The sequence below is a fragment of the Etheostoma spectabile genome, chromosome 10, assembly GCF_008692095.1.
Source record: "Etheostoma spectabile isolate EspeVRDwgs_2016 chromosome 10, UIUC_Espe_1.0, whole genome shotgun sequence".
Lineage (NCBI taxonomy): Eukaryota > Metazoa > Chordata > Actinopteri > Perciformes > Percidae > Etheostoma > Etheostoma spectabile.
Genome location: NC_045742.1, coordinates 19,352,700 through 19,369,313, shown reverse-complemented (window position 1 = coordinate 19,369,313; position 16,614 = coordinate 19,352,700). Strand labels below are relative to the sequence as shown.

At 41.7% G+C, this 16,614-nt stretch overlaps 1 protein-coding gene and 1 long non-coding RNA gene across 2 annotated transcripts in view; one reads left to right on the top strand and one right to left on the bottom strand.

Annotated features, from left to right (window-relative positions):
- The window catches only part of LOC116697412 (alpha-1A adrenergic receptor), an 11,153-nt gene extending 7,938 nt beyond the window's left edge, over positions 1 to 3,215 (bottom strand). The window contains exon 1 of the mRNA XM_032528779.1: positions 1,839 to 3,215. Coding sequence (XP_032384670.1) covers positions 1,839 to 2,805 — 967 coding nt within the window. The 5' untranslated portion in view covers positions 2,806 to 3,215. The remainder of the gene's footprint in view (positions 1 to 1,838) is intronic.
- The window catches only part of LOC116697432 (uncharacterized), a 16,716-nt gene extending 658 nt beyond the window's left edge, over positions 1 to 16,058 (top strand). The window contains exons 2-4 of the long non-coding RNA XR_004333997.1: positions 13,479 to 13,648; positions 15,250 to 15,254; positions 16,047 to 16,058. This is a non-coding gene — a long non-coding RNA (uncharacterized LOC116697432). The remainder of the gene's footprint in view (positions 1 to 13,478; positions 13,649 to 15,249; positions 15,255 to 16,046) is intronic.
- The last annotated feature ends 556 nt before the right edge of the window (positions 16,059 to 16,614 follow it).

Below are 16,614 nucleotides of genomic sequence, written 5' to 3'. Positions count from 1 at the left end.
CTCAGCACTCCTTCACGCACACGCACACGCAAACAAAGCACACGTCCTGTTGCCACCGGTGCACACCGCCATCTAAAACCCCCCGCACAGGTTACATATCAGGGGCAGCATACAGAGGAAGGAGCAGGGTAATAACAAGTGTGAGACAGGAAATCCAACTCTGTGGGTGGAGGCTAATGAATACTCAGGGAGCAACAAGACGAGAGCCTCTGCCCAATCACACTTTTAGTATTTAAGTAATAACTTTTAGTATTCAAGTAATATATATTTATGTATGTATATATATGTTGTAGATGTTTTGTGTGGAATTCCCCAGTAGAAGACTGGTGGACTTGTTTGTCTGCTTTTCTTTCTCCGAAGCCAGTTAAAAATTAACATGACATAAGGTTACATGGGCCTCTGTCACAATATATCGATGTGCTACACCAGAGATTGTACAGAGAAATGCACCCGCTGGGGTTTCTTGGCAGTTGGTTGATTAGTGTTACATAAACAGGCCTCTTGTAACCCCCACGCCCCCCCGATTCTGCTCTGTGAAGGGTTTCTGAACTGAAAATCAGAACTTTGGAAAATCACATTTGTTACATATTTTTGGTATCTCAATAAGGACGCCTTAAGGAAAAAAAATAATCTCCACTATGTGACACTGCACAGTGATCCCACCCTAGGTAGTGATGTGTGTGTATCCAATGTGAGGAGGTGAAAAACATGTCCCCATATGACCACAGTAAATGTGTACACATGGAAACACATGCCGATACAAAAACACACACTCACATACTTACATAATTTACATACAGTGCTTATTCACATACACAACCATAACCTACAGTGGTATAAGAGACCAATGCCCTGGCAATGAGGCAAGCAATCATACAAAATACAGCAGCCATAATTCTAGTTTAGATTTAATTCAGTGAGCCCTTTTATCCAGATTCCATCACTAAATAAAGACTTAATGTTTTCTTAACCCTCTCCTCCGCAACACAGCCCGTGGCATCAGCAAGTCACCACAGAATATATAGTTTAATTTCCTCTGCAGGTTTTTAAACAGCCATGACAGCGGGGTGTTGAATGCTTGCCAGGCTCAGTGGCATCAGGGAGCCCTAGTGGGCCCCACGGGCCTCTGAATAAACCGACCAGAGCAGAGGGAGGCCACCTACTCTCCACTTGGCACACTTGAGGAGTGTATCACAGATTAACTCAGACTCGGGCAATAATGCAAAGATAACACTAATAATAATGTTGGGATAAGAAAAATTCCTTCTTAGTCTCTGAAAAACATCTTTATCCCATATTACAGGCACTGAGTTTAGAGATCACAACTTCATTGTTGGCTTTGGCATTGTAGAGTTGGAACATTTTTTCGTCCAAATTCAAAGTCGGTATCATAAAATATGATGCAATCTAACTTAATTACATAAACAGAGGCTGTGAAGTCGGAGAAATTATAAACTATAGATCCACTCCCTACTGCGCTTGAATGCTGCAAACATGTATGGGTGATGTTATTTTTTACTCCTGTTGTAGCCTAGTCTATTAAATGACCACTACAGTATATCATAACCCACTCATAGATATGGTGACAATTCAGAGCACTAAATGCTACCCAGGAGATATTCCCAGTGCCAGAAAAAGATATGATTTACAAGACCTTCAGCCTTTAACTGCCTCAGTTTAACTTCCTACAGACTTTAAGATAACTGTAATTGCTTTTCTGCAGGTCTCGTTTAATACAGCCTAGATGAAGTTTTTAAATCGGAGTGTGAGGAAAATGAGGGGGTTGTGTTTTTATTTCATTTATGACAGTATATGATAGCCCTACCTATTGAACTTACCTATCGGTAAGGCGAGAAAGAAGGGCAGCCAACAAAGCGTAAACATGCCGACCACAACTCCCAAAGTTTTTGCTGCTTTCTTCTCCCGGGAGAATTTCAGAAGTTTTACCGTGAGGGAACTTCTGGCTTGGTGCGCGCGGCCCTTGCCGGTGCTTGAACTGCCGGGCTCCTCCTGCACCTGAGAACCCTTGTGGATCCTGAGGGTCAGCTCTCCCGAGTTCATCCTCTCGCGCATCACACCGGCTTCCAGGTTCTTTGTGGTCCGTTTGGCGACTATGTACACTCTGCAGTACATAACCAGAATCACGATGAGGGGGATGTAGAAGGAGCCGAGGGAGGAAAAGAGCGCGTAAAACGGCTCCTCTGTGATGGGGCACACCGTGTCGTCCGGCGACGGCGGCTGCTTCCACCCGAGCAAAGGTCCGATGGAGATGACCACCGACAGCACCCACACCCCGAGCATGGCCAGCAGAGCACGCTTCTCCGTCACGATGCCCGGGTACTGAAGCGGGTAGCTCACTCCGATGTAGCGGTCGATGGATATTACGCACAGGCTCATGATGGACGCGGTGCAGCACAGCACATCCACCGCCGCCCAAATGTCACAGAATATCCTGCCGAACACCCAGTAGTCTAAGATCTCCAGAGTGGCGGACACCGGCAGCACCGTGGTGCCCAGCAGCAGGTCGGCGATGGCCAGGTTGATGATGAAGTAGTGTGTCGGTGTCCGCAGGTGCCTGTTGCACATCACCGAGAGGATGACGAGGATATTGCCCGCGATGGCGAACAAGATGAAAGCCCCCAGCACCAGGGCGAGCGGGATGGCTCGGTTGAGGTCCACCTCCGTGTGGTTCCCCCCAGAGCCGTTGGTGAAGCTGACCGGGGAAGACGCGCCCGGAGTCCCACCGAGTTCCTCCGAGGAACCATTTTTCCACAAGTTTGTGACATTGTCAGTGCTCAGACTCATTTTGACTCAAGAGGTCCTCCATAGCAGGCTTCAGATCACTTGTAACTGCAACTCACGAAAGCGCGTTACTAAACATAAAAACGGTCTAAATGTCCCAAGTCTGCATGGTTTACCCGCGTGTTTGCAATTTTGTGTCCAGATCACTGCTGTTTGAGATGTTTTCATCAGAGAAACCCGTTCCCTGTGCAGCCGAACAGTGCCAATGCAGTCCTCCCTCAGGGATCTCCTGCCTCCTCTGCACCACACACAGCTCCCCCATGTACTGACCAAACACAGGCTGCCTAAACACGAGCCTGTGAAGCGCGCATGCCGCATCATTACATGAAAACCCGTGACTCCACATAAAACGCATAATATACTGTGTATTTGCATCATTTTAAGCAACTGTACGGGATGGAATTGCGCTTTTTAAGTGCTTCTTTGGTGTCTTGGATTTGATTTTTTTCTCACTGTGGGAGGGTGCTTTACTGGACAATTAAGCAAGACTTTTTGTGCCAAACTTTGTTGTCAGCTTTCAGTATGAAGTTCCTTTAAAGGCTTTGATTGCAGCATATGGGCCTATGTCTCAGTGTAAATAACCATTGAAATACGATCTAGCTACTCAGTTTCCATCTATATGCATGTGCTCCTGGAAAATAAATTTGAATGGTCCTGCAGGCAACATAAAAAAGGTTAAATCTTTATTGATTAAGTGCAAAAGTAGATAACAAAATCATTCACAAATACCCTCCGCTACAGGTAGGTAGGTCTATTTCTCTGAAAATACTTTCCTATTTTGGTCAATATCTGGAGTTCCTATAACCTCGCTTTGAATCTGAGCTCAGTTAGTGAGGAGTGACTGATTTAATGAGCTAAGGTCAGACAAGCACATTCCTAACACGCAGGTTCCTCATGTTTAAGAGCTTTTCCCCTTATGAAGTTACATTTGCTGATGACAGATGTTCTGAATAGATTCAATGTAAAACCAAAACAAATTCCTACAGCACTTTAGATTAGATTAGATTCAACTTTATTCTCATTACACATGTACAGGTTCGAGGCAACAAAATGCAGTTTGGGTCTAACCAGAAGTGCAATAGCAGTAAGTGCAGGGTATATACAATGGTTTCATAAGTGCAGGATGGTGTTTTTTACTCATCCATCAGATTGTATAGTCTTGAACTGCACTGACTTCATTGTCTTTCTCCCAGGAATATTTATAGCTTCAGGTTCATTTTGAACCATATTAGCCTATCACGGTGGTCTGGGATGTCGAATTTGAATTAAAGGTGCCCATTTTTACTTACATTTTTAAAAATATGTTAGGTCTATATGTGTCTGTGTTATGTCATGAATGTGAAAATGAACTGCTACCTCCTCTGTCAGCTCTAGCCACTTAAAAGAAATAAGCGGAGAAATCGATAACAAAAGCTGGTCAGTCTGAAGTCATGTTGCCCTAGCTCATTACTATTCTTGAGCTCGCCCAGTTGCGCTGGGTGAAGGATCCTGATAGCCAGGCTCTCATTGGCTAGCAGTTAACCAACCAGAGTCAGGCAGCTAGCTCGTTGAATATGAATGAGAACTGGCACAAATTGAGCTGAGTCTTCCTGCAGGCTTTCTATACCACACTAGAATGGCTTGAAACAAGTTAACCAAGGCATTGTTTCCACAAAATATGTTACAGAGTCCATGGTAGAACTTCAGACATTACCACAAAGTAACGAAATGCGTGTGGTAGGGCACCTTTAATGTCATCATGTTGAGCGTGTTTATGTAGGCTAGGCCAGCGGTTTTCAATACGTGAGGCGCACCTCCCCTGGGAAGAGAGCCTGTCAACAGAAGTCAGCATTAAAGGAGGAGACAGGACCCAGCAAAAAACGCAGGAAACATGATCCTGCTAGGCTATTACATTTTCAGTCTCAATAACAATTTTGTTGGGTGGAAGATGTTTCTTTTTATCAATGAAGATGTTGGTCTTTACTCTCTATTTTTTACTATTTCTTTACTTTTCCCTTCTTTCAGGAAAACAATCACTTCAAGCATTCAACCGCTGTTACTGATGCTCATCAAGTTCAGTTTGTGACTCTTCCATAGGCCTTCTTGTTTCATGGAAACAGGAGAAACAAAAAAATATGTACTCGATTCTGTATGCTGTTCAGATGTAGGCCTTCTTGTGGATAATCATTGATGATTGACCGAATACATGTTGAATTACAATAAAACATAATTTAACAGTTTCTTCACAGTTAAACTGTAAATTGACAGCTTCCAGCTCTTGCATTATTCAGAAGACTCATATGTCAGTATGCTATGCCTACAAAATCACATAGCATATATAAAGCTATTTTTCCCAGTCCAATCCTCAATTGGCACCTTAGGATTTTGGTATTAGTGCTTCATTCTCAACCGATGTCTCTATCACTTCACCGTTAAGGTAGGGCCCTCTCTCTCTTCCCCTTTCACACGTACATATCTGTCCTGTCTAAAAAGAAAGGGAATAAAACCCCTAAAAAATAACTTAAAAAAAAAAGAAGGTAGGGCGCCGAACATAGGCAGACACAGCGGCAACGCGTCATCAACGCATCTGGCTAAATCGCGCTTTGAAAGGTCAACGTGGTCAAAGTTAAAATCATTTGAAGTGTGAGCGGTGCGCTATATAACAACGCCATGCGCTCTATAACAACGCCACGCGCTCTCCCCATAACAAAACTGTGGCGGGTTGTTAGTGGGTGTCACAAATCAAACCCACTCGACATGTTGCGACCGGTAGGCTGTGTGCATGCCGTATGTAGTCAAAAATGCTCTCTCTGGTGCAACGTTAGCCAAAAATACTAACGTTAGCTAAACGCTGGTGCTCGTGGCACCTTCAGCAGCGACTTTTATATTTGCGTAGCAACTGTTAGCCTAGCTAACGTAGGCCTACGTTACTTTAGCAAGGTGCGTGAGGCCAGCGACCAGAGACGCCGAGCTGGTTCTGTTTCTCACCGGGGGTTAACGAAGTTTAACCTGCAGCAGATTGTGGAAGAATTCTTCGTGCACTCTAAGATTAATGTTCAAACCGGTGAGTACAAAAACAAAGTTATCCAAACGTATTCACTTTACAGAGGATAACTCAACCGCCACTTTGGTACCTATACCTTAGCCTTCACCTTGTGCGGAAACCGTAGCCTGTCTCCTTTTGCTTTAAAAATGTGCGCTCGTGGCTGCAGTTGCTGTTGGATTTATGTTGTTTATACTGTACATCTGTGTTGTCTGCTTTGGTGACGTTTTATTCTGATGTTGATTGTCAGACTAATTAACCTATGTGGTTTATAGGCCCTACTTGCTGCACCCGCCGTGGTGTCAACAGCTTCAGTTTTGTTCAAATGTCTTGCATTTTGTCCGTTGTTGAGGCTGCACTGAGGAAGTAGTCTATATAGACAATTAATGGATTGGTAATTCAGACCATACAGTCTATGGTTCGGACTCAAGGGCTTTGTGGCTTGATGTTGTACCACTAGTGCAGACATCTTCAACAGGGGGTCAGAGATTTTTTGTTGTTGAAAATTTAAAATGTCTTAACATGAATCCAACATATTATTAACACATAAAAGGTTTACTGGTCTATAGGTAAGGTAAACCCCTCCCCCTCCCATCCACTGATATAGTTCATATATGAAGTCTACAGTTAAACAAATATAACTCATTCTAAAAGTACCCTGTATTTTTACAGTGCGGGGCAGCATTCCTTCAGAGAGGATTATGCATTAGATGGAGGCCTACATGCAGTCTTTCAACCCTTCAACACAACCGAGTACTCTGGTAATATGAGCATCTTTTTTGTGAAGATTAATCACCTGGAATTATATCATTTCATATCTAAGACGGCTTTAAGTGCTGGGATGAAGTGCATTTCACTGCCCATTTCACTTGATTGAATACACTGAGCCTTTACGTAACATAAAAACTTCTGCTGCTTAGCGTGCTGCCAAATTCTTCGGTTGAGAGAGAAGTTTTTGCTGGACTGCAACAGGAGCGTTCCCCATCTTTCATTGTGCCTTAGTGGTGGGGATTTGCCTTAAGTTGAAGAGGATCAAATTTTCTTCTTGGCAGGGCAAATGATATAAATCTTGAATTACATAAGACATGGGGCAATTTGATTTCTTTTTAAAGACATGGCTCCTAGTTTTGGGCAGTGATTTGTCATTTCAATCCATTTAACATGAATCAAATGAGATTTATAAGGAAGGAGATGTTTTGTCTAGACTTCAGATAAAGATATTTCCATGTTTAGAATACTTTATGTCTAAGATTAATTTATTCTGTTAAAACCATTTATATTTTAAGGGTTTCTGTCAAACTCTGGGAACTGAAGGAGGTTTTCACTTTGACGTAGCTCATTGTAGTGTAAAACAATAGTTCTCTTCATTTCTGCATGCAACTGTTTGGGTTCAACAATCTTGGTTGGCGAATTTTATTCTGCTGTTAAGAGTTGATGGCTTAGATTCTCTCTTTAACCTAAGTAAAAGTACAGACGAATTGTGTGTATGCATATGTGAAATGTAGGCCTACTAAAAGTATCAAAAATGAAATACTCTGGTCCCTCTGTCTAATAACTGGCAGAGTACATACAGTAAAGTACATACAGTAAAGTCCAGCGGTTTCCAACCTAGGGGTTAGGTCCCCTTTAATGGGTCACAAAATACATTTGGTGGATCATTAAAATTAACGGGGTAAGAAAGAAGAAACGAAAAAAAGTTTTGCTCCTAAAAGTATTTAGTTTTGACTTTTCATCGTGTGTCTGTCGCGTGTCTGGGTCAACATTTCCGACCGCACATGAAGGCAGCTTAGAGAGTGAAAGAAAAGAGATGAGGCTAGAGTTGAAGTGACTTTACTTTGTTGTTGCAGGACACAGTCACCTATTGTTACAACTCCTGGGCAGTTCAGTGCTTGTGTTCTTGCTCGTTTTTTACCTTCATTGTGTTTAAAATGTTTTTGTGGCAGCGATAGCCAGTGATGTCTTCTGTTTTCTGTAACGTTATCGGGACTCTCACGCCACGACACAATGCTTTGCTTTTCTCCAAGAGTTGAATCGGCTCTTGTTGCTGCAGGCATTCAAAATAAATGGAAATACCTGACTGTCTGTCTGATGAGTGATGACCGACACAATGTTTTTGAACGAATGTTCAGCCAGCAAATGTCTCAATAGAGCGTTAGCGGTAACGGTCGTACAATGTTTACCTTTTATCAATTTGCCTGAAAACAACACTAGGATGCTACAGTATAAGCACACTCTACAAACACCAGGCTGCTCACTTGGAACTCAACATTTCTTCGTGGCTGAGATGGACGGCATAGCGTTACATAAATTAGCCAGGAGCTAGGGAACATTTAAAATTAGCGGTATAATACTGACAAAACATCAGTGACTTTAAGCCTGCATGCACGTTTTTTTTAGAATATTCCAATCCCAAAATTGAAAACCGAATACCCACCCAATGAGCAAATATTCAGATCCATCCCTTGAGGCAAATAAGTCTTGAAGCGGTTCACCATCAGCATTTATATAACACAACATTTTAGGGCAAAACTCCTCTTACAGTTGTTGTTTTTTTTTCCCATCGATGGGCAGGCAGATGGATGCCAGCTGGCAGTGAAGCCCACACACAGACCTAATCTATAGCGGCCCACCTGAATGAGTGGGCTCCTGCTGCCTGGTCGTATAGTCTCTCCCACACCATATATGGATGATGTTGTGTAATACCCTGAGATCCAAAAAATACTTTTTGTTGTATAACTGTTCTTTTGGGATTAGTAATGTGATTTCGGAAGCACCATAAATAGACTCAAGGAGCCAAGACACAAAGATAGAAAGCACGATAAGCGTGTCCAGTTTTGCCAGTTATGTCACTTTTTTCTTTAAGCATTTGTCTCGGAGTGAAATTTTGGCCCTTTTTAAAGTCATAAATAGCTGGATACACTGTCATGAAAGGATTGAACTTATACACTTTATCCATCACTCAGAGGAAGTTTGAGTTTAGCTAATGTCTGTAAAAAAAAAAAAAAATTAAATCTTTGTGTGTACCGGTACTTGCAATTATGTGAGAACAAATCTTTCATCAGCAACGTTAATACCTTTATGCAGCAATTACTTAATTTTTGCTCATTCCCTAAAACACTGCAGTAAAACTATTAACTGAACTACAAGGGGTTTGCAGCTTGCAGTAACATATATTTTGTTACCTTAATCTGTATTAAGGTATGTCCTAAAAAGAAAAAGTCTTGAATTCAAGAGAAACAATTTTGAAATTTGATGTGCATTGCTTTGCTTATCACCAATTCCTCTTAACTCTCCGTCTCATCTACAGAGCTGGTGTGTTGAGTTATGGATGGATGGATGGATGGATAGATAGATAAGAGTGAGAAAATGAGAATAACAGAGAGCTGAGCTAAAAGACCAAAAGAAAAGATCCAAGGAAGTCCCCATTAGGTGAAACCATTAGAACACACTAGAGCTGCACGATTATGGCCAAAATAATAATCACGATTATTTTGATCAAAATTTTGATCGCGATTATTCTCACGATTATTTGTGGATTTTAACCAAAACAAATTGTATTGTCACATAGGCTATTTATAACTGCGAGAGGGAGTGTGATGGACGCTACTCACAGAGAGACGGCTGATCATTATGAACGGGTCCAGCACGGGTCGAACGGCGGACACACACGTGTGTATGAAATGTCTATCGTCACTGCGGTGCATTTTTATGAACTGATATTCTGGCCATGGGTCACATCTCTGGCCCAGGTCCAGGTCCAGGTCCAGCAGCTCCGTCTCCCACGCTGTTACTCTACCAACTGAAGTTGCAGTCAATAACTTCTTCTGTGTTCTTCGCCGTGGCGGCCGCGATAGCAGGGTTACCCGCGGAAACACTGGTACAAATATAGGTTTGCCCCTCATACTTAACAATATACAGCTCTGTTAATAACAATTAAAACTGTGGACTAATGTCAGAAGTGAGGACCGGCGCTGCTGTGGCCGGGCTGCGCCTAGAGTAAGAAGAGAGAGAGTCGAGGAGAGATCCAAACACAGGCACGGCTTTACAGAAGAAATGGGTCATGTAACGCAAATAAACCATATCCATATAACAACATTGCAGCGGATGCGAGGACATTAGCGCCGGTGCGTCCTAGAGAAGCTAACAGCTAACAGTCGCTACTAGCACCGACTAGCACTGCTCACTGCTGTTGTCTGAATAACACAGCCGGGACAAAATGTTGCGTTAACTGGCAAACTGGTAAACCTTGAGACCAACGTATGACCGACTGCTATCTGTTGAGTTTTCCTCCCGTTACTCTGTCCTCTGTGACTGTCTACATCTAGAAACTAAGCTGCGTGTTGCAGGAAACAACTGACTGGCTGAAGTTTATGGAGCGGTAGATGGGCCATGCAAAAAACCCAGAGTGTTCTATGAAATTACACTTAAAAAAAAAAAAAATTGCTCGATCACGCAAATTTGATCGTGGGAAGTCAAAATCGTGATCTTCATTAAAATTTGATTAATTGTGCAGCCCTACATCACACCCACTGTCTGTCCCCCTGTCCGTCAGTCTGGGCTGGGGAAAGATCACCTAGATTGCTCTGGTTCAAGCACTGTTTTCTGTTATTGACTCTGCTCACCATTAGGGATGGGTCTCGAGATCTGGTTCTATTAAGGACCCGGTTCCAAAATTTCTCAAAACTCAAAAATCAATAAGGTCCAAGCTTATCAATACTGCTATCGAGGCTAGTGGATCATATAACGCTTGGAGCTAATTAATAACTTTGTTGTGGTTATTGTCAGTACTAATGATTGTAGGATCACTAACTCTATCACTTGTACTGCATAAGTCCTTAACTGAACAAAAAAATTCCGTTCTTTCATTATACATCTTCCCCTCCTTGGGAAAACCAAGGAATATCCCATCTGGTTTCTATCAAAGGGGCAGAGGATTCACACCTCAGCTCATGGATGTGACAGGCATAGCCACATGGTAGCACATTTCCCAATAAACACAATATAGAAACCAGACCCGGCTCCGCAGAAGCTGAGTTTATATTTCTGTTTCCCTGACAACAGACATCCAGAGCTGCTGCTGAATGTTTCTTATTTTGCACAACATCAAATATTTTAGACCAGTAATGCACCTATCTGTCCAAGTCTCCACAGACTATCACTTGAAATGGGAAGTGAATTGTGAAGTGTCCTTTGGGACTTTCCTGGGAATGAATTTGACAGGCAGGGAAGGATAATAATGGTAACATCTTGGAAAATTTAGAAAAACTTGAGTAGTTAGGGACCGTTCAGTATTTATGGAATGGACCACCGGAGGATAAAAGGGGAGTCTCATGTCTTTTTATTCTTTGTTGAGGGGAGGGTCACCCACCTTTTGTATTCATGAAAACAGCAACATTTCAAAGTGGCTTGTTCATTTAAAATTAAACATTGCAGTTGGTGCCAAGTGGAGCGTTATATGTCAGTTAAACTTCTCATCTCCAATCCTATCTGTGTTTGTGAGAAGTGGCACTGTCCTGAGGTGAAAGATAGCCTGCTTTACTATCATGGTAATAGGAGTGTGTGTTTGTGTCGGCCGCTGTCCATTTTTGACTAACCTTATTTTTTTTTTTTTTTTAATGGGCATGCGCCCTTACGAGCACCTACAGAGGAAAACATAAATCGTGCCTATGATAGATAAAGACTGACGGTTCTAATATACATGTTCTAATTTATTTACAAGACTGTCAAAGGCAGACGGGTATCTTTCTGCCCTGTCAGACGCTCTCCCTCTCCTCTGCCTGCTTCATGGCCGGCGTGTGTGAGTGATTGCCCAGTCAGCAAGATTGAGCCCGCAATCTCTTGTGGTGCTTTAGAACTTTGTAAAACCACAGGTTCCAGTTAATCTTAAAGTGGATCTGTGTGTTAATCGGGGAAAATAACGCCTCTTGTCTGCGAGTCTCCTGATAGAGCTCCAGCTCACATCAGCGTCTGTGAAGGTGGACAGGATTGATTGACACTGATTGGGGGGCCCGCCCACATTGACAGAACTAATTACCCAGTGTGCTTTGTTGAATGGTCTCAATGTTTTATTGTTTTATTTCATGTGAATACTAGTTTACTAGAGGAGTAACTTAGTATTTGAAGTAATGCAAGAAGTGTGTACTTAGTTTCCATGCTTAGTGTGTTTCCTCAACAACGTTATTGAGTAAATCTACTAAAATGGCCACCATTATAGTGAAGTTTGATGTGTAAGATGAGAAAGCAAAGGTTAAAACTTGTATATAATGGTTGTAAAAAAACTATGGGTATCAGTACATTGTTGTCAAGCGCAAACCAGTACAGAAGGCATCAAGAAATTGTTGGCGGGTCTTGTATTTTTTAGATAGAAAGAAACACAGGAATTAATTTCACCTTATTATTACTTTGGTAGCCTATCTTTGAAGTAAAAAAAAAGAAATTCTACAAAAGGAGGTAAAAAGATCGATAAAGAATTCTGAAAGAAGGCTGGCTTGCCCAGGGCCAGTCCAGCTCAGCTGCATCTTTCTCCCGTTGCAAAACTCCTCCGGCAGCCCTTTTTTTTTTTTTTTTTTTTTTAAATAAAAAAACCCTTTGGTTATTTTCTAGTGTATTTTGCATTAAACCAAAACTTTAACAACCGTTAATATTTTCAAGTTTGCCCACAAACTTGTCCTCATCTAGCTGCTGCAAAATGGATTCTTCCTGACAGCCCACAGCAATGTAGCATTGGACTGATCATTGGATTGCTGTGGAAGAAGCCCAAAGCTTCTCAGCTTAAATGTAGACGAGAAAAATAGAAACCGTTTCCCCCGCACTCCCCCTTATAAGTCAAACCGCTGTTTTTAGCGGCTTGCTAATGTTTTCGATCTGCTCATGCTGCTTTGAAAATGCCCTCTGCTGCAAATGGAAATACTCACCCAGACGTTGGATATTATGTACACAGCTGTGACTACCTATCATTTAATATACTTTACAGTGCGTGCATTACACATTACCTTCCCAGCTCACCTTATCCTGTGTCAAATTGGAATTTGTGTGTGAACAGCAACAACACAATCTTTTTGAATTTCACACTCCTTATCCAGTTTCTTGGTTTTGTCAGTCGCATGACAGCAGAGTTTAAGGCAGTGAGAAAAGTAGTGGTGGTGAGGATAATAATAAATTTGATTTGAAATGTAAGTGTGAGCTCATATCAGCTTTAATATAATATTGAGTTTAATGGTGTCAGGTTTTTTTCTGTGAATTGGCAAATAAGCCACATTTAAACAGGGTTTTCAACAATTTAAAAATTCAAAATGTAATTTAATGCAGTAAGGGAAGGCGGCTTTCGTATCCGGGTTCACTTGACCACAAAGTCCAGTTCATTTGATTAGTATGAACAGGGCATAATGGGAACTTTGTTCCAAATGAGCACATTTTGTAACCAAGTTGTAAAAGTTTGGAGTGACTTACATAAGGTCACTGCTATTATTGTTATAGCTAATGTGTACAATAATACAAAATGTTATGAAGTGTAATTTTATTTTTTATTTTAATTTTTTTATTAAAAATATTGATCAATCAATTGTTAGTGAAGTTGAAAAGCCTATGTATTAGTGTAAGATACTGCCCCTATGGTTCAGTATGCATGTGAAGTGTATCTTAGTGTGAAATACAGTCTAACGGTAGGTTTCCACACAACGAAATTTCAGGTTGCTCTCATTGAGACTGAATGGAGATGAAAGCCGCCCTGATTGGGCGAGATGAGAGCGAATCATCAAGGGGAGCAAAACCAAGTTGACAAAAGTTTAACTTTATTCAAATGAAGACCACTGGAGAACCAATTAGGTTTGTATTTGGAGATGGGAGTTTCAAAAAAGTTGGACCAAGATGGCGGGGGTTATTGGCGCTCTATCATGAACATTTTTATGTGATTTAAAATGTTTCTAAATTGTGATTTAAATGACAAACAAACTTAGTCAAGGCACATGCACCATTGAATAGACCACTGTATAGGTTAGTACAAACACTCAAACTTTTCAGCTAGCTGACAGGCTAATCGCTAGCATGTTCGGATATTGGATTTTACTCTAGCCTAGCCAGGCAGCTAGCTAGGCTACGTGTGCATTTGTTCCATTCCATGTTTTGATGCTTGTAACAGCACAGATTGTTTTTTATATGTCTAATTAACTTAAACAGGGCAAATACGCCACTGTAGATGTTAGTTTAAACACTCAAAATGATTCAGCTCTTCTGTTGCGGTCTTGCCTTTTACGTGAACGGGGCGCAGCAGAGTCCCTGCTGCCGGACAAAGCCACCTCTGCAGCTTGTTCATGGAGTCAGGGCACTGCCAATGAAGCAAACGCAACCATGGTTTTTATGCGCAACGTTACTCATGTACGGCTCACATCAGGTGTTAAAACCAACTGTACCAAAAAAAGAACTGGACTACTATTTAACGCGACTAAGCAGCGTTTTCACAGGTTATGAACCTGTCTCAATTTAATTCTAATGCTATCAGATGGGAGCACAGTGCGCAGCGCGAACAAACAGTCGGAGTTCTGGCAGTATGTACTGTATGTCTTTTGAAGCAGTATGCCTTATTATTGCTGGTAGTTGCTGATTATTATTATTATGTGTTGATTACATTGTAATGTGAACTTCCTCTATATAAATGCCTTTTTACATGCTTGGCAAAAAACTAGAACTTTGAAATCCACAGCAACAGTATTGTTGACACAGTATTGTTGACACAGCGTTATCTGTCTGTTCGGATCTGTCCATTTGTTTCTGTCTGTTAGTCGGAGTAGTTTAAAAAATTTGAATGTCATAGTTGTGGATCTTGGACCAGAACCGTACAATAATTTAAGGACAAAAAGATCCTGGTGGTTACATCATAGCTTTAGGGCGGCTCAGCAGCAGGCATCAGTCAGTAAAGAGTAATGAAAAGAGAAGAAAATGGATTTCATCAACGCTGCCAGTGTGCCAGATGAGACCAAACCGTTTTGGCTGCACAAAAGAGCAGATGAATAGCCTTTCTCTTGCTTGTAAAGAGCCCGGGGCATGATTGAGCTTATCTGGTAGAAGATAACTTAAAACACTGTCTTTTAGCTCTGCTTCTCTTTGGCTTTCACTTTGTCTGCCCCCTCATCTCTCACTCCTCCCTCTCTCTTTCTATTGACATTACAGGCCATCCAGGATAAGTTATCATACCTGCCCACACAGTCACAATGACTGCTCATACAGTTAAGTACACCATGCAATGGGACATTCACCGCCACACATTGATATGCTACCTGCACTGCTGGAAATGCACAGCTGGCAAATAGGTGATTTCTTGCCTTAGTGGGAAAACTGCAAGTCCAGCACTTTCTTAAGCACTATTTATATTTGAGTAAAAGGAATCGGAAGCAGTGAAGGTAGAGCCACATCACTTAAATTTGATAAAGCTCCGGTATGGTTCTTGGCTGACCCCATCAGAAATGCTCATGGCTGCAGAAATAAGTGTTAGTGCAGGTTGTTTGACAAAGACAAAAACAGGACCGGGGCAGGCGGTGTGTATGCCAGGCTGATGGACCGTACTGTAGTAGGATAGGAAGGTGTGTTCATCAGAGGGGATTATTGGCCCATGATGCTCAAGGCTGGAAATGGCCTGGCAGGAGCCCAGGCTCTACATAGTGTATAGAGTGCTGCTGAGTGGACACTTTAGCAGTGTGGTGAGCCCCAACCATTAGATGATTGCCTCTGAGGTTTTGTGAGGAGAGTGAGACTTGTTACGTTGTCCCCTGTGTGGTCATGATGATGAGGTCTTTGATCTACCACAGCATCCTTTGTTCTTCATAAAACTATGCATGTTTTCTGGCCAATGCAGGAATAAATACCAATGTTATGCAGTGGTCTCAGATGAGATGCCTTCAGGTGATAAATGAAATTGCAACATTATTTCTCTATAAAATCTGAGAAAAGAGTTTACAATCTAAAAACGAGTGAGTGCCATTCCAATGACAGGTTGTTAGCTCTGCAGAGATGTGGGGATTGGCTCTATCAAATAACACAATAGAGCAATCTTTGGCTCTCCATCAACTAAAAAAAATGTATATCACAGTCATTTTGCTTCAGAGACAGCCTCTGGGCTGGACATCATCATTTCATTTGAATATCAGCAATCTATTTGAATTTCCTTATTCCGCCTGGAAGTAACTAGCAATTTGTGCTTGGGGAAATGTTCTGCTCATTCTGAAATAAGTGTGTTTGTGTACTTGTGTGTGCCTCCTTGTGTCTTTATAACTTAAGATTGATTGTCACTTTGGCACTGTGTGTCTGTCTGTCTGTCTGTCTGTCTGTCTGTCTGTCAGGCTTTTTTTTTTTACCAGAACAAATGAAGCTGACAAACAAACATGCCCGATAAATTATAGTGTTCCAGCCGTCTTTGTTCATCTTTCTTTGGCATCACATTTTTAGTGGATGCAATTGAAATCAAAGTTACGAGAATCACAAATTTACATCTATACTATGACTAACAATTATGCTCAGTTCTGGTGCTTATATACCGCTTCAGCCTGGGTCTTAGCCCATCAAGGAAATTAAAAAGGGAGAAAGGGAAGGGAGACATTTGGGAATGGAAGAATGCTAAGCAGATTTCTGTACGTTAAACAATGTTGGCTCTTGTCCTTCAGAGTTAAATTAGTTTCTGTCAGTAAAAGCCACTTATTCAAATGAAGCACTTACAATATATCATATTTTTTATGTTGTCCTACTTTAGACAAGGTGGCATCAAAGGACTTCAGGTTGAGGAAGAAACAGAATGTAACTCA